The sequence below is a fragment of the Macaca fascicularis genome, chromosome 8 (assembly GCF_037993035.2).
Source record: "Macaca fascicularis isolate 582-1 chromosome 8, T2T-MFA8v1.1".
Lineage (NCBI taxonomy): Eukaryota > Metazoa > Chordata > Mammalia > Primates > Cercopithecidae > Macaca > Macaca fascicularis.
Genome location: NC_088382.1, coordinates 101,677,225 through 101,702,500, shown reverse-complemented (window position 1 = coordinate 101,702,500; position 25,276 = coordinate 101,677,225). Strand labels below are relative to the sequence as shown.

The 25,276-nt window shown below is 37.5% G+C and overlaps 1 protein-coding gene across 1 annotated transcript in view; it reads left to right on the top strand.

Moving 5' to 3' along the window:
* RUNX1T1 (RUNX1 partner transcriptional co-repressor 1) overlaps positions 1-25,276 on the top strand; it is a 140,966-nt gene that overhangs the window by 88,140 nt on the left and 27,550 nt on the right. The window contains 4 exon segments of the mRNA XM_065519434.2: positions 2,193-2,374; positions 14,493-14,743; positions 19,389-19,474; positions 20,037-20,238. Of these exon segments, the coding sequence (XP_065375506.1) occupies positions 2,193-2,374; positions 14,493-14,743; positions 19,389-19,474; positions 20,037-20,238 (721 nt within the window).

Sequence of the window (25,276 nt, the reverse complement as noted above, 5' to 3'; positions counted from 1 at the left end):
ATGAATTTTTTTTTTTTTAATTAGACTAAGTCTTGCTCTGTTGCCCAGGCAAGTGCGGTGGTATGATCTCAGCTCACTGCAACCTCCATCTCCCGGTTTCAAGCTATTCTGCGGCCTCAGACTCCCAAGTAGCTGGGACTCCAGGTGCATACCACCACGCCCAGCTATTTTTTTGTATTTTTAGTAGAGATGGGGTTTCACCATGTTGGCCAGGCTGGTCTCGAACTCTTGACCTCAAGTGATCCACCCACCTCAGCCTCTGGAAGTGCTGGGATTACAGGCGTGAGCGAGCCACTGCACCGGCCCAAGATGAATTTTAAAAACTTTAAAAATGTTCACATAGAAATGTTATTTTTGCTTTATTATTTTATGACACGAGGTATGTAAACTCTACTGAGGAGAAAAAAGAGTTTAAAAATGTATATACAATATATTATCCACATGTGCATCTTTACTAATTACAACGAGTTTTATTATAACATTGTTATGTGTAGGAAGTCATTTCCATTGTTACAGTGTATGGCACGCACTTATCTTTAGCAAATACCCTAGTATTTTATATCTTGTATAGAAATATGCTTTGGTGTGATTACGAGATGGTTTCTTGATTGATACTGTTAGAAAATGGACTTGAGGGGGGTTAGCGGGTGAGGGGAGAGAGAGCATTAGAACAAATAGCTAATATATATGGGTCTTAAAACCTAGATAATGGGTTAATAGGTGCAACAAATGACCATGGCACACATCTACTTATGTAACAAACCTACATGCTCTGTACTTGTACCCTGGAACTTAAAAAAAAAAAAAAAAAGAAAAGAAAAGTTAAAAGGAGTTCTTCAGAGTAAAGGAAAATGATATAGGCCAGAAACTTGGCTCTATATAAAGAAATAAAGAGCATTGACGGAAAAAAAAAATGGATTTGAGGTACAAGTAGCCAGCCGTAGTTCCTGTCCATGATTCTCTAGAGGGCTATTTTTTAAGGCTCTTGGGCCCCAAAATTGAGTCAGCCGGACCTCTCCTGTATTCAGAAATGCTTTTCTACCTGATGGGTTAATCGGTGTACATGGCACCTGGTTCCTGCAAATGAAATCTTCAAGTTGCAAAGAGATTTATGTGATTGATCTTTCCCGGAATTAAGTGTTATTGGGGATGAGTGCTAATGACTCTTCCCAGTATCCTCTCCGTTCTTCTGCCTTACTGCCCCTCCCCAAACAATAATAAAAATAAGAGAGAGAGAGAAAGCAATGACAGTCTGGATTTATAATGTCAAAGTAAGTTCAGAGTAAAATGCCTTCTTAGGTTTTCATTTTAATGCCTTTACTATGTGTGAAATTGCCTCTTTTTCTCTTATTACATTTGAGATTGCCAGAATTACCGATCAGCCTATCAGCCAGCCTGTTCTTTATTCAAGGTGCTGACCTAGCTGAGGAGGAAGAATGACCAGTATACAGGGTTTCTTCTAACATTAGAAGAGATATGTGTGTGTCTGTATGTGTGTGTGTGTATACATTCCTTAGAATAAAACTGATACAAAGAAGGCAGATTACTTTTGAAGACTACTAGAATATACTGCTTTATGCATTAATTCCATCTGGGATATGTGACTACACCCAGGCCATTACTTAAATGTTGTCTGAACTTGATGACTATGGAAAATAATCTCTATGTTCATGTCTATATTTTTAAGTGTATTTTCATTAAGTTAGTACTTGATAAAAGATATTTTCTAGGATTAGCCTGCTTGACCTTTGTGAGTCACCAGATACAAAATTGAATGTGTCAGGGCAACTATTCTGAAATCAATTGGACTATGTATATATTTTGTATACCCTTTATCTTCCCTGTGGAGAACAAAAGTTCTTATTGTTGGAGCTAGGTTCTCACATACTGTAGAACATATATTCGAGTATAAAGTGACCCTAAAAATAATGTGCCACTCGCAATGTTATCAGTGAAGAAATAAAAGAGAGGTGAAGTAATATACAAGGGTCAGTCACCTCACACTTAGGGCAATCTGGGCACATGGTAGCCCAGTGCTGAGAACTGTGCCTGTGGTTCCAGTCCATGGCATGCATTTGACCTTTGATGTAGCTGCATTGCATACTCTGCTCCAGTGTTCGAAAAGCAGAGTAAGTCAACAGGACAGAAGAAGCCTTTCAGTCCTTCCTCTCATTCCTGTCATTCCCTTGCAGGCCAACTTGCCCCTGCTGCAGCGTGAGCTCCTCCACTGCGCAAGACTGGCCAAACAGAACCCTGCCCAGTACCTCGCCCAGCATGAACAGCTGCTTCTGGATGCCAGCACCACCTCACCTGTTGACTCCTCAGAGCTGCTTCTCGATGTGAACGAAAACGGGAAGAGGCGAACTCCAGACAGGTGAGAGGGAGGAGGAGCCTGGATGAACCATGGCCTTTTTCTCAATGTTTAACACGTTTATTGTGACAATTAAACTGCCGGCCTATGTCTCTTGCACAATAGCAATAAGCCATTGTGGCCATCTTGAGAATCTGTCTCTGAATCTGTCTCTGGCCTGGGATTTTAACAGAGTTTTGAATCTCTGGCTTGTGACAGTTTGGCTTTTGTATAGATTAATCTTTTCTGCTTGTAATATTAAAGCTAAATGGTGAAGGTGAACGATTTTTTAGATTTTCCAAGTACAACTGATGGCTCTTAGATGCACATCAGTATTTAAATTCTCATTTATTATGTAATTTAACCCAACCACATATTTTACTTCAATATTCTGAAATTGGCTGTTCCTAGTTTCCTTAAAATGTCATGGTTTTGAAGCTTGTCTGTTTGTATTTCTTAACACAGTACAGTAGCTATTCGTTTTGGTTTGTATACGAACTAAGAGAAAACTTCTGGGACACTAGATGAACTAAGTGAAGATAAGAGTTATACAGTAGAGACCATAGATGGTATTTTTGCTGAAAATTTTACTTGTTAGATACTGTTCTATCAGCTACTGTGTTCTCATAACTGAGAATGCAAAGAAATGTAACATAAAACTACTTCTCCATTAAACCCTACAAAGTAATTGTTGAATAAAGCATACACATGAAATTTCCCATTTACCGTAGTAAAATAATTTTTGTGAATACCTCATCCTCATCTGTATCTTCTGGTATAGGAATGCACAGTCTTATTAGCATCATTTTGCATAGTATTTTTGAAATATGGAGAATTTTATAATGAAGCTATATTCAAAAACTTATTTAGCATATACTTTGCTTTCTTTCTCTGCTTATCTGTTCTCTTTTGCTGCATTTCATCAGGCATGGGTGTGACAGCCTTCGAGAGGTTAACACCCTGACACAGTTATGTTCCACATTCATAGGAGCTTAAGGTCTTTGGAGCTGCTCAGAGACATCTATTTGTGACCGACTTAGCTATCCTTAAATGTATTAGCTGCTTTGCAAATCAGAATGTTATTTAAAAGCCAGCCAGTTTACATACTGCTATTACATAATCCTCTGTTAAGCAGTTTTTATGCTACAATCTCTGGAATTTTGTTCCTCTTGACATAGAACCTCTTAATAGTTTAAAATTCCTAAAGCAAACAGTGAAATATTAGTCTCCTTTTGACGTATTATAGGCCTACCTTCATCTGTGACCCACAAACAGAGCTACTTTCTTATTCTTGCAACTCGTATTTTCTTGGTCACATTGAAGAGTGAAATAGAGCACTTAGTAATTTAGCTTTTAAAGGGAACTGCTTAATCCTGATGCCTGAGTGGCGTGTCCACATGATGCTGAAAACCAAGAGGTGGCTCAACATTAGATGATTTACACGTGCATTCCTGTTTGACCTGAACCCATTTACCCTGCAGGAAATGAGTATGACATACAGATAGTGAGATATTTTAGCTCCATGATGAAAGAATGAAGGAGAGACTCAATGGAAAATTGGAAGAAGGAAATGTATTTAGGGTTGTTGCGGTGGGGGGAGTGTAACAGGGAAAGGTTTAGATAGCTAAGATAAATGCAGAGATGATCCTGTAGGCAAAATTGAAAATGCACACAACTTACTCTGGCATTCCTAACTGCTAAATAACCATAACAGGGAATATGAAAATCTGTTTCATTCATTTCTCTATATTTCCAACTGTTTTCTCACTAGCTCTTTCCCAGTATTTTATGTTTGAATGTATCATGACTTTAGACTATCATTGGACAGTCCTAAGGTAAGTGCTGGGCAGTGTGTTAATATTGATGTGAAAACTTCATCTTAAATTCCGCAGACGCTCAGCATTCTTGTTTTGATGCTCCGTCGCTGTGCATGCATCACTGTATGCATTCAGTCGGGTAGAACTCTCCTAAAAAGAGTCTTTGGTCTGATTTTCCCTTCGGTTTTTCATGGATGGTTGCCAGAGTCAGAGTTCACATGGTTAATCTTTGGATGGAATATTCTTTATCAAATGGAGCACTGAAATATACATTATATCGCAAAGATGGCAAATGGGTTTCCTTAGAGTTAGGAGGAAGGGTAATGAGAATATGTTGTGTAAATACATTTGTATCTTGTGGGAATTTGATCAGAGCCAAGAAAATATGGGCCTCTACAGTATTTTTTCTTTTTGCATATATTTTCTGTATCTTGTTTGCATATGCATTTTCCTCTTCTCTGGTTATTTATCTGTATATCCAGATCTACTATATGAAATTTTATAGAGTATGGAGCTGTCTGACAGCAGAGCTTTTTTTGTTTTACTGAATGTTTTGTTGGTACATATGGTCTGACATGGATGAGCAGCCACGGTGAGATTTTGGAGTCTATTAAACTGGCTCATTAAAAAGATCAATCTGTTTCTGTAATAACACTGGGAGCCATCAGTCACTAAAAGAGGGAAAAACTGACACCTGAGGAGAAAACACATTTTGGTAATTTGTTCATGACATGTCATGAACAAAAGAGCGCTCTATATTTTGTTTACAACTTTGGGAGCTTAAATTCTGTGACGATTGCTGAGTTAATGTACTAAACAGTCATCACGTGTTTCAGGGATGGGTTTTGGCAAATTTAACTTTCTTCTTGTCCTTAAATATGATTGTCACTGGTTATGTTTTTTTCTTTTTTTAAACATTATTGTTATTTACAGAGAAATGAGTACTCTAGGGAAGTCTATGAAATTTTTTTTTTCTTCTTGTATGGAACAGTGAAATGTTTTCTACTTTCTTTTAAATATAGCTCTGGAGAGTGTCTCTGAACAAGTGTACTGATTTTGTAGGTCTGTGAGAGAATATTATAGAACCCAAAGTAGAAAAAGACAATTTTTGTTATAAAATTATGTTATTTCTTTCCCAAAATATTAGGGAAACTAAGTAGAAAATTCTGATTTCTATTCTTTGTTAATATGTAAAAGTCAGTTATTTATAGTAAACATTTATTCTTCTATCATGCTGTGATGGGAGGTGCTGAAGAAGAGAATGCAGTCTTTTGTTTTGGAGCCATGTAAACGAAATGAACACTCTCTCGGATAGAGAGTAGAAGCTAAGAGCACTCTTTAAAACTGCTCACCGTGGTAGCTCGTAAAGACACAAGCACTTTTGTGTAGGAGGAAGGAAAAGAACTGTTAGATAATGCTTTCTTTCTTTGAGACTGCAGAATGGATTAAAATTATTAAGATTTAAAGAAAATAATTGTGTTAGGATGATTATCATTGCTGTCTTTCTTTTCTCAGAGCTTTGATATCACAGCTTTTTGATCTAATTTGCCTTTAGTATCGTATTCTCACCTGTTATGCTACTTTTCTGATTTAGGGTTCTTCTTGCTTAAGAAATCAAATCCAATAATCTTTGCTTTTGTATGGGTAACATTGTTGTTTTGTTTCCCATTTTGTTCCCCCTACTATCTCAAATGATTGATGTTAAGTATTAATCCCCTTATATGTCATTATTTTAATGTAATTATGCTTTACATTACTCTCAGTTTAACACTTCTAAACTTTCAATACAAAGGCCTTGTAGTTGGATTAATATGTATTTCCTCCTCCCCCAAAAATTAAACATTATTCTCTAAAAAGACTTGCATGAACTTTAGAGATATGTAATTTGTCACCTGGGAGGGATCTTATGGATACACCAGGCCCCATTCTTTTTTTTTTTTTTTCCTTAGGCATGGTCTGCAGTGTTGCCCAAGCTGGTTTCGAACTCCTGGTCTCATGTGATCCTCCCACAGTGTTGGGATTACAGGCATTAGCCACCACACCCTGCCTTTTTATATTTCATACCAAAAGAAAAAAAAATGACACATACTTTAAATTTATGGATTTGCTCATGGGATGTTATCTGTATTTTTTTTTTTTTAAGACAGTGTCTAGCTATGTTGCCCAGGCTGGTCTCAAACTCGTGGGCTCATGTGAACCTGCTGCCTCAGGCTCCTGAGTAGCTAGGACCTAGGTGTGCACCACCACACCCAGCTGGCTCCCATCTCTTTATTCTTGCACAAAGTAAGGCCCAAAGAACTTGCCTAATGTTGCAAAGTTTCTTAGTGAGAAACAAGCATATTTGCATACTTGAAATCTTCCAGTTGCATAAAATATGTTTCAATGTGCAGAATTTAAATAAGGAAACTCAACTAAGACTTAAGCTTCTCTTTTTTCACCTTACTTTCCCTCATTTATTTTCTATAGTTGCTCAAGTGGGTAGATGCCATAGTATAACATTCTGAGGTTTTATATATCTTTTTAACGGTAGAAGAGCCACAGCTAGCCTGTGTTCCTGACTAACTGTGTTCCTCAGTTAGAAAATGCTGAAGGTTGGAGGGTCAAAGGCAATCATTTTGAAATCATATTGGTTGTATTTGTAAGATTTGTTACAACAGTACACACCAACTAAACCGACTAGGCCCATTTTTTTTGTTTGTTTCTGTAAAATGAAGGAGATTTCACTATTTTTATCTTTCTAAAAGAAAAGATAGATATGCTTTACAAGGAATTGTAGGGTCAACTGTGCAAATAAGAATTAAATTTGTATAACCTGCATTCAGTATTCTATGAAAAAAATGTAGGGATTTTGTGTCAATTTATACATTCTAGTTTGCGTTCCTTCTATTATGTATTCCACAGTTGCGTTGCAAGGAGTGATTTTTAAAAATATTAGTCACATCAATTGGGAGGCCTTTCAGTGAAATAGCACAAAATTACATTTATTTATTTATTTATTTGAGATGAAGTTTTGCCCTTATTGCCCAGGCTTCGGTGAGGGATCTTGACTCACTGCAACCTCCACCTCCTGGGTTCAAGCGATTCTCCTGTCTCAGCCTCCCAAGTAGCTGAGACATCAGAGGCCCACCACCATGCCCGGCTAATTTTTTGTGTTTTTATTAGAGACGGGGTTTCACCATGTTGGCCAGGCTGGTCTTGAACTCCTGACCTCAGGTGATCCACCCATCTCGGCCTCCCAAAGTGCTGGGATTACAGGCATGAGCCACTGTGCCCAGCACAAAATTATAGAGGGCATTTTGTTCTCTCCACATTCCAGCTTCAACTTTAACTTGTTAACCTGATTTCTTGCTGCTTTGTTAGGGTCTAACCTTACTGCATACTCCTCACTTCTTAATCTGTATTCCAACTGATGGTTTCTACTGTCTTTCCTAGTTCTTATGTGTCGTAATTCTATTAATACCTCACGGCCTAACTGAGTATCTGCTATTTGAATGAAAGCTTCCCACTTATAAATACTATAATAATGGTTACTGTTTACTGAGCACTTCAGGTATCCTGGGCCCTGTGCTAAATAATCGACAGACTAACATATAGCATTCATTTCCTCACAATCCTATGACATAGACTCAAGAAGGCCAAATAATGTGTGTGAAGTCACATGGCTTGTCAGAAGCCCTAATGGGATTCTGACCCTAGGTTCTCGGACTCAAACGCCCATGCTCTCATAGCCGTGATTCTGTACCGTTAGCCTCTGAATGCTCCTGCTTGAAAACAGAGTGCTTTGATTAACTTATTGAATGCCAAATTCATGTTAGGCTCTTTTCTTAGGTTCTTTCCTATAGTTCTTTCCATAGCTTTGGATAATCATTTCCCATTTTGCAGGCAGAAACACTGAGGCTCTTAGGGGATTCAGCCTCTTGAGTTCATATGGCCAGCAAATAGCATAGCCACAATTTGAAGCCAAGTCCATGTGACTCCAAAACCTCTGTCTTTTTGAGTACACATTCTGGAGTAATCTCTGACTCTGCTCTCACATACCACATTTGTTCTGTTTTTAATGGTACCTTCTGTATACATGTCCTATATGAAAGTATAGAAGTCTTGTACCTCCAATTGAATCATTTTAATGGTAAAGAATTAAAGTCTGCCCTAAATAATAATCTTATGGAAGGTTGAGGGACCACGTTTCTCTCATCTTTGTACTGCCACTGAAGTACAGGATAGTGCATTGCACATACTGGGTACCTAAATCAAAGCAGAACACTACAAACAGAACAAAAACCACTATTGATCAAATAATTCAAATTAAACTTAATGCAGTCATTTTTAGTAGTGTATTAAATGGTCTCTCTTCCGGGCATCTTTATTTATTTATTTGGTTAAAAAAATGCATCTCTGAAATACAATAAAAACAGTCACAGACAGCCCAGGAACCAAATGCAGTGATTGGTTCACTGACCAGAAAAAACTGGAGGGCTCCAATAGAAACATACAGATGACAGATTCGAATAAGCAAGCAGAGTTCCAAACAGCAGGAGCAGCAGAAACTGAATACTTCAGCAGTGGCAGAGATCAGAGAAGGCAAGGGGAACGGCCACTAACAGACAGCCTAACTGTTGAGCAGATGGTCAGCTTCAGACATGTGACGGAAGCATTCCACCTTCTCACTGCTGGAGGGAAGGCTCAGATGGCTCCCCCAACCTGCATATTGCAATCCTTGAAGGGCTGGGCATCACGTTTGTGTGTCTGGAGTGGCAAGTATCCACCTGCCTCTTATTTACTTCTAGAAGTATTAGCACACTGCTCAGAAAGTCCTCACTCCTAGGTGGTTGTTTAGCAATGGAGAGATTAAAGGTGCTTCTCTCCTTTAGTTTGATTTTCTTTTTAAGGGCACTGGGGAGTTTGTAATGTATTTTGTTTCAATACCTTATTCAGTATCAATAAAAGTGTATTATGTGAAATTCATATCTAAAGTCACCTCTTTCGTAACCATTTCTGAAGAGACCCTTTGCTGAATTATGTTTTAAAAATAATGATGATGAGAATGATTGCCCTCCCCCCGCCCCGATTCAATGTCTAGTCCTTCTATGGCAGTCTTAAACTGCACGTGTTAGAAAAGGAAAGGAAGATGTCTTTGATGTTATTAAGGTCTTTGGTCTGTGTTTAATAGAACTACCATCTTAAGATTTAGATACAGACTTCTAAAATATAAGAATAAAATAAAGTAAATCTTCAATGCCTGGTCTTAAAAGAATTTTAGACCCAGTGTCTCACTCCTACTCATTTTTCAAGGAACTACAGTCTAGGGATGGGACTTGGCTGGGCTGCTGAGACAAACAGCAAACAAATCTGGGGCCCGTGACTCTGGGGGATACTGGCAAAGTGGCACCGTAGTGTGACAAGGGCCAAGACAAAGTTATCCTGGGACTGGAAGGAGGGACCCGTGTAGAGATGCTTGAGATCAGCAATAGGACTTAGATTTGGAAAAGAAAGTTGTAGAGTGACTTCAAGTTTCTACTTGGGTAATAGGTAGAAGATGGTCAGAAAGCAAAAGAGAAATGAGGCCAGTTTGGACTTGTGAAATGTCTGTCAAAACTCAGATAAGTGAGGGCGTAAGGCACACAATTTATTTAAATAAATAAATAGCAGGATGAATATTAGAATTTAAGTTTCTTCTTTCTTAGGTTTATTGTGCTCTATCAATTTGCCTTCCCCCAAAACAATATTTATAGTGGTATTTCCTCACATTAAAAAAAAATGTCAATGTAGAGAAAAAAACTTACACCCACTTCTGCCATGGAGATTTGTCCTCTTGTTCTACTTATTGTCATGATTTTATGATGGTTTTTTCATACTTCCCCGTTTCCTTGAATGTTACACTGTTTTATATAAATGTTACTAAGGGATTACCAGCACACACTAGCTAATCATCATTTTAAAAATATTTCGTGTAGAGTTTTTGTTTTTATTTATTTTTATTTTTTCCTCGAGATGGAGTCTCGCTCTGTCACCTAGGCTGGAGTGCAGTGGCATGATCTTGGTTCACTGCAACCTCCCTGCCTCAGGTTCAAGTGATTCTTCTGCTTCAGCCTCCCGAGTAGCTGGGACTACAGGCATGCTCCACCACGCCTGGCTAATTTTTGTATTTTTAGTAGAGACGGAGTTTCACCATGTTGGCCAGGCTGGTCTCAAGCTGCTGACCTCAAGTGATCCATTCACCTCACCCTCCCAAACAGCTGAGATTACAGGCATGAGCCACCACGCCCAGCCTCATGTAGTTTTTAAAGGACATTTATTTTCTTTTCCTAATAGTTTACAGTTTCTGTTATTGAGGAGCTGGGGAAAAAAAAGAGCCTGAGATGGGGTAAAGTATAAATTAGGTTGCCTCTTAATTTGTTTCTACAAGTGTTGTTTTCTATTAGTCCCATTTCACTGAGCAGAATACTGAAGCCAGAAAGATGGTAACTGGAGATCACACAACTGGGTCCTAAGGATCCCCTGCCCTTAGAACATTAAACCTCGAGAGAGAAACGATTGGGATCTAAATGTGGAAGTGGTTAGATTGTGTTGAGGAAAATGTCTCCTGGTAAGGAGATAGAACATCCTCAGGTAGACTTAAAAAACAAATAAAATCTTTCAGAAATACTTAAGACATAACAGACTTCTCACTTCAAATTTCGACTAGAATTTGAGTTATTTCATGGGTATACTGGTATGGGACAATGAAAAGTCTTTGCTAATTTTGCCTAATACACTGAAAAGGGCAACGAAGAATGCAAATATGGAGTTCACCCAAGCAAATGAGATATAGGTAGGTGTAGGCATTTCTAAGAAGCAGACAGACAAATGGCAATTGTTTGAGTTACCCTTCTGAACATACATGCTTTGAATAGAACTGGCCTTATAAGTAGACATTAGTAATTTGAGGAAGCACCAGAGAGACGCTTCATAGCTTTATTTTTGTGGACAGTGGAAGTTTTTGTATTTTCTTTTTTTCCCCTTCTTTTTGAAACAGGGTCTCACTCTGTTGCTCAGGCTGGAGTGCAGTGGTATGATCATGGCTCACTGCAGCCTCGATCTCGGGCTCAAGTGATCCTCCTGCCCCAGCTTCCTGCCTCGATCTCGGGCTCAAGTGATCCTCCTGCCCCAGCTTCCTGAGTATCTAGGACTACAGGTGTACGTCACCATGCCCAGCCAATTTTTTTATTTTTTGTAGAGACAAGGTCTCACTATGTTGCCCAGGCTGGTCTCAAACTCCTGTACTCAAACAATCCTTCCTCCTGGAGCCTTCCAAAATGCCAGGACTACAGATATTAGTCACCACACCTCTGCAAGTGTTAATGTTTCACAACTGTTAGAATGTAAACTACCCTTGTGAGGTCATGAGCTTTATTATTTCAGTAGCTAGCAGGGTGATGGGCCCCAGGATAGGACAGTAAGACCTGATTGAAATGAGAGAACAGACTCGGGCCCTAGCCTGCCTTTTAGGACATTACTGCCCTTACTTTAGGAAAAAATAATGCTTTTTTCCTCCCATTTAATTGGGTCATTGAAGTAACAGCACTGAACAAAGGGTTCCACTAAGGATGAAGATAAATAGCGTATCTAACCATTTAAAAATTGTAAAAATTATTCCAATGTTGTTGTTGTTTTCATTGATCAAGGAGAGAGAAAACTAGTAAGTTGGAGTGGTTTGACCCAAATAGGTCAAAGAAAGATGTTTCATTATTTAGAAATTCTACAGAGGCTGCACTAAGAGGATGTTTTCTAATTTTTGCACAAAAAATAAGGTATAAATAATAAATTGTTCAAACCAAGGAACAGAGAACTTGGCTAAGGTGATTGCCTTAGGTACTTATGGTTTGGGCAGAGGACTATCAGCACTGTGTGTTTTGATCTGTGTAACTATGGTATTTAGCTGTAAATATAAAATACTTGAATTGCAGAGTTTGCAAACTAAAAGGGACTGCAGAAATCTTCTAGTCCAGTGGTTTTCAAACTTGATTTTAGCCGCAGACTTTTTCCTTTAAAAATGAAATCTTAAGTGGAACCCCGATGATTAACACAGATAATAAGAAGTGGGTTCCTCTGGCACTTTACATCTTGAGAATCTTGATTCTTTGGGGGAAAAGTTCTTCATTGCCTACAAAATCCCTTAAGCACCTCAGGTGGCACAGTTTGAAAGCCACTGATCTAGTCCAACCCTTTCATTTTACAGATGAATAAACTGAGGTCTAGAGAGGTTAAGTGACTTGCCCAAGGTCACACAGCTAGTCATGGAAGAGCCAGGACTAGATCTCAGGTCTCTTGATTCCCAGTCCAATGCTCTTTCCACTACACCACACTGCCAGTAAGGTAGGTGCTATGTTAGCATTATGTTCACAGCCGCTAATAGTCTTCAGTATTTTCCAACTGATTTATGCTAATATGCATTGAATATTGAAGTGTATTATTTAGAACTTTGTAGGATATGCAAATACAGATTTGAATCACATGGGTATACTCTTAGAAGATAAATCAGTATCTAGAATGTTTCAGTTCACTTTTAAAAATTATTTTAAAGCAATGCAATTAGGTAATGTCTCAGCTACACTGGATATTTTAGTCTGATATCAATGATCAATATGTAAGGAGTCAGTATGTTTTAGTGTAGACACATACTTTGATGGGAGTGGCATTAGGATTCCTGGCTGCCACTCCCTTGGGGGCTATGCTCTGCCATCATTTCCAATATTGGCCAGTCTATTCAGAATAGTGCATCCCTCTTAGTATGTAGTGGGCATGTTCTTTAACATAAAACTCTGAAGATTTACCCTCAGTTCTTTCTATGTCTTTACCTTCTGTCTCTAAGTCCTTTATTCTTCTCAACCTGGTGTGTATGAATTGTCACTGCGGGACCCACCCTAAAGGGGCATAAAGGATGTTTCATTGTAGAATCCTGTTGCCCCTGATCATCTCTGTTGTTGATTCAGTTTCCACCTGGATTGCTCTAGTATTATCAGACAAAGACTAGATGCTGTCACTAGATGCCAGAAAAGTAGAAAAAGTGCCTCTATGCTGTTATTTTACTACCTAAAATAAAGAAGGCATGTAGAAGTCTGTAGCCACTGTGAACCAGTAGAATTCTTATGAGAAAATGTCCCTGAGAAAATAGATGTTACCACCTGTCTAAAGATAAGAGTGCCGGTCTTGTAAGTAAAAAGTAAGTTTGGGAGCAGTGATTACAGTCAAAGTTGAATATGGTTTGTTTCTATCTTATTGAATATATTAGGGGCTAGTCTCTAAGCAGTAGAAGTATATACAGCCAGAAATTACTTCTTGAGTCCTACATTTATTTGAGAATCAAGGAATCGTGACTAGTTATCAGGTCTTATTTATAGAATGCATTCCTTCTGAAAGCCAAGTTCAGAGTTTTGTGCATCACATGGTGATGTGTCGTCAGGGTGTTCCCGTCCTGCCGTATAACCTGATAACTCCAGACAGGATACATTAGCTCTCTGTGTATGTGTTTCCTCAACTTTAAGATAAAATAATGACCTAGATCTTCCTTCTAGTCCAGGCTAGCTCTGTATGACTGCTGATTGATTACCTTGGTGACTCAAGATAGTGTCAGGGTCCCAGACATTGCATTGCATGCTGTGTTCACTTGGTTTGATCCTTACCTTCCTGTAGAAGTTTCTGTGATGATGGAAATGTTATATATCTGTGCAGTCCACTACTGAAGCCACCAGCCACACGTACCCGTTGAGCACATGAAATGTGGCTGCTGATACTGAAGAACTGAATTTTAAGCTTTATTTAATTTTAAGTAACTTACATTTTAAGTTAAGCAACCACGTGTAGCTAATGTATTGAACAACACAGTTCTTAGGTGTTCTCTGACACAGAAGTCAGAGACCAAGTGGAATAGGTGTAGCTCAAGTGTTCATCAAGAGAGTGGTGATGTTTTACCTTGATGATTCTTCATCAAATATAGTCGGTCTTAGGGTAACTTGTTAGAAATCAAGCACTGTTTTTTGAATGAAAATGTTATCTACAGGAGACTTGAGTTTCCTCTTGTTTGTGACTTAACCACATGAGCTTCAACTGAAAAGATATTTGCTAATTTGATGAGAAGTGAAGCATTTTTTCCTATCTGCAGGCTTATGATCATTTAGGTCTCGACACAGGTCTCAGTGAATTCCCGTATGTTTTCTGGGAAGCTGAGTTTAGGTTTCTGGTCAGTAAAAAATATTCTGTCTTTATTCCAAGCTCAAATATGAGTGACTGAACTGTGCTGATTTCTGAATAGATGATGAAACAAACTCTTGTTTTTTCCCTCTTAGAACCAAAGAAAATGGCTTTGACAGAGAGCCTTTGCACTCAGAACATCCAAGCAAGCGACCATGCACTATTAGCCCAGGCCAGCGGTACAGTCCAAATAACGGCTTATCCTACCAGCCCAATGGCCTGCCTCACCCCACCCCACCTCCACCTCAGCATTACCGTTTGGATGATATGGCCATTGCCCACCACTACAGGGACTCCTATCGACACCCCAGCCACAGGGACCTCAGGGACAGAAACAGACCTATGGGTAAGACTGAAGGATCTGTTCACTTCTTATGGGATTGGGTGCTTGAAGACTTGCACCATTACTTCTGAACTGAACTTGAGGCTTGAAATCTGTGATAGGGATAAAAATTATCTTATCTTATCTTGCTTTATATTGTCTCCTTTATGAAAAAAACTTGATTGGTATTAATAGACTTTTCAACAGCTGTGCGCTGTCTCTCTCCTAATCACTTGTATTCTTTAAGACAGTACACTAAATTTCTTTGGAGGAGGGCATCTATATTAATACAAGACCCTCAATTGTGTTTGTAACAAATGCAAAATAAATTTTTAGCTTGAATTCTCTTTTAACACGAGACTTCATATGCAGTCTGCCTGCCACAAATATTTTTAAAAATCACTTTATTTTCTTGCATTGTGTCTTTTGTTTCAGATAGTCTCTACGTTTATTTTGATTTTTTTCGAGCCTCCATGATATTCCATATTTCCAAAGTATGATATGGTATGCTATCTGTGGCTTCACAGATGTTTCCTGAGGAATGATTTGGTACTTTTGTTTACTTGAAAATGCCAGTGATTGAAGTTAATATTGACAATTTGGGGTCAAGGATCGGAATACTGAAGAAGTGAATTTGGGCAAATATGTGTTCTATTTCCCTGTGTTCATTCCTTCTTTGCATAAAACTATTAGAAGTAAAGCATTTTGTCTGGGTGCAGTGGCTCACGCCTATAATCCCAGCACTTTGGGAGGCCGACATGGGTAGATGAGTTTGAGCTCAGGAGTTTGAGACCAGCCTGGGCACTGTGACAAAATCCTGTCTCTACTAAAATTAAAAAATTAGCCAGGCATGGTGGTGGACTCCTTTAGCCCCAGCTACCTGTGGGGCTGAGGCAGGAGGATCGCTTGAGCCCAGGAAGCAGAGGTTACACTGAGATGAGATCATGCCACTGCACCCCACACCATGCACCCCAGCCTGGGTGGCAGAGCAAGACCCTGTCTCAAAAAAAAAAAAAAAAAAAAAAAAAAAAGAAGTAGTAAAGCATTTTGAAGACATTGCCTTCTGTAGAACAAATGTCTACCATGAAAAGTGAGAGAGAAGATGAACAAGGTAAGTTTTTAAACATATGATTAGTGGTTCAGTGGTGGAGATGATAGTGTATCAGAGGGTTATTAGTAAGTACACTATTACTGGAGTGCCTTCAATTCTTAATTAGTGATGAGTCTAACTGAGAGCAATAGTGAGTCTCCTCTTCTTTTTCCATCTCCTGTGTCCACATCACCCACCAACAGGACTTTCTCTACCTTGTAACGAATTGCTGGCAAACTTTCCTGATGCGGGTGACTTAGTGGCCAGTACACTAGAAAGAGCAGGGGATGAAGTGCAAGTAGAAAACCCAAAAACAGAGCTGAGGATACAGAATTCTGGGGAATGTAGCTAGCCAGTTATTCACTACTTGATTACAGTGATAGTGGTTTTTGTTTTGTTTTGTTTTTAGCCACAGGCAGAGAGAGTCTTAATATATAAAGTTTACATTTGATTTCCAAGTATGTTGCTAGCAAACAGGGGCTCCACGTGTAGGGCCTTTTTTGCCTTTCTATGCCCAACACCCCAAATGTTTAGAAAGCAGGAAGAGTCAGGATGAGGGGAGGGGCGATTGAAGCTTTGGTTGTAAGATAGTAAATTAGTAGTTCTGGTTCTCCACAACAGTAATTTCTACGTTTATATAGTGTGTCAGACAAATGACTAAGCATATAATTTGTGCTTTCTTAATAGCCAATCTGTCTAATGTTCTCGCAGGTACCATTTCTGAAGAGCTTTCAAAGGTGGTTATGCTATTTCTTGATCTGGATTGATATTTGGACCCCAAAATCAAATGTGATAACAATTCCCTTCTACACAAAGCCTTAGCATTTATTTATGACTTAAGTACTGAAAACCATGACTGCATGTTTTTAAATAGCAGTGGAGTCATCAGGTCGTGGTGAGACCAATTCAAGGGATCCCATTTTGTAGATGTGTTAGCAAATGGCCTGTTTCTTAGGCAGCAGGTGCTATTTTGTGAAATATTAGTTCCAGTGCACTATACAGTAATCAGCAAGGAAGTAATTACACTTATGTGCAACGATTATGTTTTCATCAAGTAATGTAAAATATCCCTTTATGAATTATATCTGTATCCATTGGTTTTATGTGATTTTCTTCAGACCATGTTCCTTACCTTTTAATTATATTAGCTTATAAAACTAATAGTGCTAATCTCTATAAATATGTGCAGCTACTAAACCATCCCTAAAGTCTGGCAGAGTTTAGTGTGTGTTAATGTAAAATAAAATCTTGATGTATGAGCAACAAATTATGGTATTACATCAGGCTGCCATTTTGAGAATATAAAAATTGTCATAAAGATATACTTAGTCTGGTACTATTTATAAATGCCTATTATGTGTAGGGACATATACTCACTAGAATCCTTCAGTAAAGTAACCTGTTAGCGGCATTAGTTTATAAGTAAGCTTAGAGTTTTAGCCTAGTCAAAATATTCTAAAACAAAATAACTAGTTAAGACTCAACATTAGTGTCAAATTTCCCACAAATGAAAATGTGATTATGAGCTATTTAATGATTATGAGCTATTTTCCCCTGGTACATCCCTCTGGTATTATGACTATAAATAAAAATTGTGTGCTGCTGAATATTTAAGTATCTTAAATAGAGAAATTAGTAAATGTAAAATCTTGATTTATTTTTTATTTTTAAAGATTTGATTATATCTAACAAATGACTTTCAGTGTTCAAAAGCAGCAAATGAATCTTACATTTTTTCAGCAAGTACTTGAGCTCAAACATGTTTCTAATACACTTAGTATTTTTTTTAAATGAGATGAAGCTTAGTACTGTTTCACAAATGCTGAAATCCCACTACCACAGATGTCCTGTTGCTCATTAATATTACTCCAGGCGTTACAGCTTGTGTCATTACTGATTTGTTCTGCTGAATTTTTCAAGCTTTTGAGACCTCTGGAATTCTTGTCCTTAAAGGCAAATATTCAGATGCCTCTAACATGGAAGTCACTGTCACATTTATATCCTTATCACTTTCTGGTTATTTTCTGTGGTGACTAATTTTAACAGTAGTGGTTTTTCCCTAAAACACAGGCAACAAATAAGTTAACAAAAATTACATATTTGCAAACATTTCAACTTGAAATAATCACAACAGAGCAGTAACTAAGTACTATTTTTCCCAATGTGTTTATATTATGCAAATTAATAAAACATATTTGCACTTTTACTTTTTAACCAATAGGTGGCATTGACAATTTTAACTTTTAAAATATATCTTAGAATATGTTCTAATTGGACAGGAGTGGTACAAAGCATCTTGCATTTAGCTTTTCAGTTAGTCTGAGAAAGGGTTGTCATAAATTTGTTCACTTCCATCAGTTGTAAATGAAATCTCTTTACATGGTAGGCTGAACAGAGTCATGTGACTCATCTTTATTTGTGTACATCAGCGAAAAAAAGGGATTTCTAACCACTTAAATCTCACAAAAAGTAAAATTCAGTGTCTTATAACTCTTTTGGTCATTTAATTCTTACATAAGTTCCACAGAGAGTTAGCCCAGTTATCTAGAAACCCAAACTATAAGAAACCTTATTTGCTGTTCAGAGTAACATTTTGAGATTGGTAACCAAAAATAATAGTTTTGTTCATTTAAATTGCAAAATAATGCCACAGCTCAATGACTTTCCTATTCAACAGAATATAAAGTGAATATGTAAGAGGAACAACACGTTTCCAGGTTTCTCTGATCGGAACCTTTCAGCCCATCTTTTTAGTGAGACACATTTACTTCCTATTTTAATGAGCATCCTAGCTAACTGCTTAAATTCGTTAATACTGGTGCTCACTTGGTAAACACTTATATATTACTTTTTCATAGTGGTATCTTAATTATGATGCTAAAGAGCATTAAGTCTTATGGACTTCAAATTAGGATTTTCAGTTGGTTCACTTGGATTTATGATATTTGTCAAATTATATCTTGTATGTTAATTTTGTAATGAAGGATGTCCAATTTACTTTTATTTTTTATTTTTTTGGTAAACCAAATGAGTATATGTAGCTCCATATTATACAAGCCTTCTCTTCATGGTCTAATTTTGTCATGTAGGTATATGTGTTAGGATTGTATTCATTTATACAAGGCTGAAATATGGAAAAATTTACCATACTTGTTTTGGGAAAGCATGTCCCTTCCCATGTAAAATGACTTATGCTATCTTTATTTTTAATGCAGGACGTCAATGCTTTAAAAACCACTTAATGTCTACTTGTGGTTTCTTGTATTTATTAAGAGTTAGAATGTATTTTTACTTACAGAGTGTTGTGTGGATAACTAGCTGTGGGCTTGGTGTCACTTAACTGTCTCTTGTGTGTAAAATAAAGTCTTCTGACCAGCTGACCTCTGAAATTCCTTCTAGTTCTCGTATTTTATCATTCTGTGAGGAACCTATTAGGTAATTCTGAATCATGTCTCCATTCAAAATCAAATGTATTTTTACATCATTGAGTTTGCCCACATAGTCCTTGCTGTGAGTCTGTGTGTGTATGGGTTGTATACTGAACGCTTTAGGGTTATTCAGCCTTCTCTATTTTTGTAGGGTTGCATGGCACACGTCAAGAAGAAATGATTGATCACAGACTAACAGACAGAGAATGGGCAGAAGAGTGGAAACATCTTGACCACGTAAGACATCAGTAATCATTTGGGATTAAAAAATGTTTGGAAAACAACTGGAGTGAGGTTATGTGATAAAATAAAAGCTTGGTGATCCTTTGAAGGTACTGTGTTTCCTGCTATCCTTGAAAAAAATAATGAGCGAGAATATCTGAAGTAGAATGTAGAATTTGATTTCTAAATTGATATGAAAGCCACTTAAGAGAAATGTTTAGATCTTGGAAAGGAATTCTCAAAGCCAGATCAGTGGGCTACTGTTTTATTGTGAAAAGGTTATTTAATTTCTAAAGTAATGGGATTAGTATTTAGAGAGGTGGATTTACTGGCTATAGTGCCTTCAGGTGAAATTTCCCTTCTGTCTTGTGTTCATACATCTCTCTTCTCATTCCCATCGAATTTTCTCATCTATTGGCTCTGAATTTCAAATCTAGCTGTAGAAAATACTAGACCAAAAACTTCAGGGATAAAATTGCTTCCTTCATTGTCCTGAAATGGTTTGTTTCACTATTCAGTAAAATCTTTAATTGTGATGATTTATACACTCTTCCCTATTCTCCCCTTTCCCACATAGCTGTTAAACTGCATAATGGACATGGTAGAAAAAACAAGGCGATCTCTCACCGTACTAAGGCGGTGTCAAGAAGCAGACCGGGAAGAATTGAATTACTGGATCCGGCGATACAGTGATGCCGAGGACTTAAAAAAAGGTGGCGGCAGTAGCAGCAGTCACTCCAGGCAGCAGAGTCCCGTCAACCCAGACCCAGTTACACTAGGTAACTTTTCTTCAGATGAGTATCTCGAACACATATTTCTTATGCTGTTAATGCTGACTTTATTTTTAACTTCTTTTTAAAATTAAAGGATATGCAAGGAATTTTAAGACAATAAACAATTTACATATCCTCCAATATGTCTTATCTGTCTGTTAGGAATTTGGGCAGATTGGCATAGACAGAGATTGTCACAAAACTTAAATTCCTTTTCCAGGTAAATGTATTGAGCTGATGGCAGAGTTTCCGCACTGAACCAGAATTTCATGTGCTTAACTAAAACTTGCGCTCAACTAAAACTTGCGCTCCTTCAAAATGCCTCAAAATAGCAAAAACAATCTCAGGGAGTGGGCCTGGGGCTTAGACACTTCCATCAAGGTCTCTAGTGAATTCTGCCACTGCCTACCAATGTTAGCACTGCACACGAGGATGTATGTTTCAAATTATTAATTCAAGAAACAGCCCATAAGACAATCTTGTTTGTTAGTTGAATCTCAGATACACACATATATATGTGTGTATATATATATATGTTTTTTTTAACTTTTTTCTCAACAGCCCCTGCCCAGAGAGACCTAAAAACTATATATTTTGCCTACAGCTATTTTTAAATTAATGATACCGATGCAGCACTCTTCCTTTGATTTGATCTTAACTTGCATTACTTGATCATGATTGTATTAATTCTAGTTTTATAATGGGACTCATAATATAGTTGTGCCTTAGAAATGGAATGTTAGTATGTAACTGTATTACTTATTGATATTTGGGAATTGTTGGGGTTATAGATAGAATATAATCCCATATATGTTGAAAGAAATCGTCAACCTCAAAGAATTTTTGTGTGGCCTGTGAACTTTTACCTAAATTAATAATATGGTTTTGTCGCTGACATTACCGCCTATTACGTGTGAATACTTTTTGAGTAAACTTAGGGAGATGGATTTCTGTGGATTCTTGTTCTCTTATATTCTCTTATGTGATTAACCCCATACCCATCTGCTAATTCAAGTTAGAGTACTGTCCATGCTGCAAAACATGTGCAGATTAAGCTCATAACTTTGGCCTCATTAGTATTATGACTGATTATCAAAAGTTAAAAACTTGAAGTATATGATCTGTCTATTGATTACATTATTGTTTTCAATTTGTTCTCAGCCAGTGTAGCTTTCTATGCACTTAGGTTTGTAGATTTTTGCTAATCTCTGAATGCTGAATGCCTATTGTCATAAGTATTAAATAATGGAAGAGTCTAAGTCACTTAATTTACCTAACAAATATTATTCTAAAGCATATTTTAAAGGCAAAACTGTATTTGTCAGGTCAGAGTAGGGCAAGCAGCGAAAACAGAATTACATTTGGTTTGAGCTTGTATTGGTCGAAACCAAACTATTTAGAGCAGAGTGGAAAAAAAGTCTTGTGTTTATTTCCTTATTATGAACAAAAATTGATTAATCATGAGAGATTTGCTTAGGACAGAGGAGACATTTATAACTATCCAGTCTAGGCAAAAATTGAGAGCCTTGAAGTAAATAAAACTTAGGGAGTTAAAACATCTAGTTTGGCTTATTCTATTGAACAGATTCATTGAGTCAGTATTTATTTACTGAGTGCTTACTATATGCCAGGCATTGTGCTAGGCATTCTAATGAAGGAAAAAGAGTCTTCATTTCTTTCTTTGAGGGCCTTTGGGTCTAGTGGAAGAAGGCAAGGGAATAGCTAGTGTTAAGGCCATAGGATAGTTACCTCAATTCAGTTGACCAAACTGACCAGATTGCTATCATCTGCCATCCACTGTAAAAGAAACATCTCCAAAATTGATCAGACTTCATACCTAAGTGAGTTATCAGCACATAGAACAAGGGCCATTTTGTGTATAGTCACTAATGCTACAGTCAGATTCTGGTGATATAGGTGTATATCATGTTTTCCAGGAAGAGAGGTTCATTGTCCCTGTTACATAACCAAAATACACTTGGTTTTAAAAAACTCCTTTTTAAAAGTACGCAAACTGTACTATTTTTAGTGATGTTCAGTGGATTTATATTTTTGTTAAACCTGAGATGTTTGTTTGGCTTTAAGCTTTTGTAAGTTATATTAGTCAAAGGGTACAGCATTTAATTTCTTTGTTTATAGACAACATTAAGACATTATGTTCTTTATGGACACAGAATCCTAAGTTGCCATTAAGATACTATTATAACTTTAGAGAAAATCTGTGTAGAACTCTGCAGTGTGCAAGTTTTAGCATCCAATAGTGTTTTGACAGTTTTTTTCACTGTACATCCTTACTAGCTGATTCTTTCAGCCTTGTGTACTATTTTCTGAGACAGAGCTATGGCTGTAAATAAGAGGACAGGTGGTTTGTAATTATGGGCCACAATCATTTACATTAAGTGCTTTCTAAGTCCCTCTTCCAGGCTTTGGAGTTGAATGAATTGATGTGTGTAGTGAAAGGATTGGAGATTATTGGCTGATAAATCTATTTTCTGTGGCTGGAAAGTGTTTAATGGAGTGCACGTGTGCAGATAAATCTATGGATATGTCTATATCTTTATATACATTTAGATCTCCATATCCCCAGTGGTATGTATTTCTTTTAGCCTAATTCTTTTGCTTCTTAAACTACTGTCTGGTCTCAAATGAGACCTTCGGAATATATTATAGAAGATATCTTTGGTTCAAAATATTGCCCTACTTATATCCCTAACTTGGAAACACTGGGAATGTTTAGTCATACACACATTCTTAGCATTTTAAAATTATATTTGGGGACTTCACAGAGAAGAATGTAACTTTCATGACTGATGTGTTGTGCTTGTTAAACTCAATCCCATTCTCACTTTTGAAATATATACGTAGTATTAAGTGAGTATAGGGGGTTAGTAAAATAACTCAATTAATCTATTGCTAATTGAATTTTAAGAGTTTTCCTGGCCAGACGCAGTGGCTCACACCTGTAATCCGAGCACTTTGGAAGGCTGAGGCAGGCGGATCACAAGGTCGGGGATTCGAGACCAGCCTGGCCAACATGGTGAAACCCCTTCTCTACTAAAGATAAAAAAAAAAAAAAAAAAAAAAAAAAAATTAATCAGGCATACTGGCACATGCCTGTAATCCCAGCTACTTGGAAGGCTAAGGCAGGAGAGTCACTTGAACCTGGGAGGCGGAGGTGGCAGTGAGCCGAGATCACGCCATTGCACTCCAGTCTGGATGACAGGGCAAGACTCTGTCTCAAAAAAAAAGAAAAAAAAAAAAGGGTTTTCCCAAGATACTAAAATCTCTTTTTTGAATAACTTCTGAAACAGTTTTTAACACTGAGTAACTGAGTATACACTGAATTCATAATGGTATTTCTGTTCTTTAAATAAAATGCAAGTTGACATCTTGAAGGACTTTTCATAAAGTAGGTTTTCTTGAAATAATAGATATTTATTATATTTACTGTTGTTACTCATTTACTTTCCAGGGAGAACTCCAAATATCCAACTCTTAACAAAATTAGAAAGCAAATTTTAACACAGCTGTCTCTATTTTCAAAGTATGACTTACTTTACATTTAAGTTTTATTACATGGTATACTTCACAGAAGAAGAGCAAGATAATGTGATCAGAACTGACAGATTTGACCATGCAGTAGAATTACTTTTATATGTATAGAGAGGCAGTTGCTGGTTAGCACTTTGTATGTTTTCTGAAGTGCTTGTCAGAATCTCCGTAGTAGATCTTTTTCCTTTCTTTGTCTTTGGTTCCTTTTTCTCTCAGAATGTTGTCACGTCACTCTCTTGGCTCCTGACATTTTTCTTTTAAATTACTTTCCTTTTTACTAGCTTTTGACTATTCTAGAATCTTTCTGTAGTTTGTCTTGTATCTGTGTGTTCTCTCTTTGTTTTCTAGAAGTCTTCCACATCTTTTTTTTTTTTTTTTTTTTTTTGAGACGGGGTCTCACTTTGTCACTCAAGGTGAAGTGTGGTGGCATAATCTTGGCTCACTGCAGCCTTGACCTCCTGGGCTCCCACCTCAGCCCCCGAAGTAGCTGGGACTACAGGTGACTGCCACCACACCCAGGTAATTTTTTTGTATTTTTTGTAGGGGTGGGGTTTTGCCTTATCGCCCAGGGTGGTTTTGAACTCCTGAGCTCAAGGGATCTGCCCACCTTGGCCTCCCAAAGTGCTAGTATTACAGGCGTGAGCCACTGTACCTGGCCAAAATTTTTTTCTAATGATAGGTTTAAGGCTATTGTCAGGGACTGGACATAAATTCTCAAATATAAATACACTTTCCCTGTGCTTTTAAAAAATGTATGAACATTGTGATGATGTCGTAGTAAATTTAGAAAATACCTTCACTCTGTTTTGTTAAGAGTTTAGTACTTGCCAGAGATAGAAATATCAAAAAGTTTTGTTTAAGTGTAATGAAAAATCAAACTTAGCATTCATAAAAAACTTAGAGCCAGGAGTGGTGGCTGACGCCTGTAATCCCAACACTTGGGGAGGCCGAGGCGGGCAGATCACTAGGTCAGGATATTGAGATCATCCTGGCTAACAGGGTGAAACCCCATCTCCACTAAAAATACAAAAAATTAGCCAGATATGGTGGTGCACCCCTGTAGTCCCAGCTACTCGGGAGGCTGACGCAGGAGAATTGCTTGAACCCTGGAGGAGGAGGTTGCAGTGAACCAAGATCGTACCACTGTATTCCAGCCTGGAGGACAGAATGAGACTGTGTCTCAAAAAAAAAGAAAAAAAAAAAAAAAAAAAAAGCTTAGTAGCTCAGGAGCTTGTTGAATTAATACCATCCCCTGTCCCAAGTGGGTTGGTAGAGGAATTAGTATTTTAAAATACTACTAGCTGGCAAGTTTTATGATTGTCATATGATTGAATTATGGAATTTCTCATTGCTCTGTAAATCCTCAGGAAATCTAGCATGAAGGTTGAAAGCACAAACTCAGTAGAATTTCTAGATTCAAATTACTCATTCCTCTCCATAGTAGTTTTGCAGCCTTTGGCAGGTCATAATCTCTTTGTGCTTCAGTTTCCTT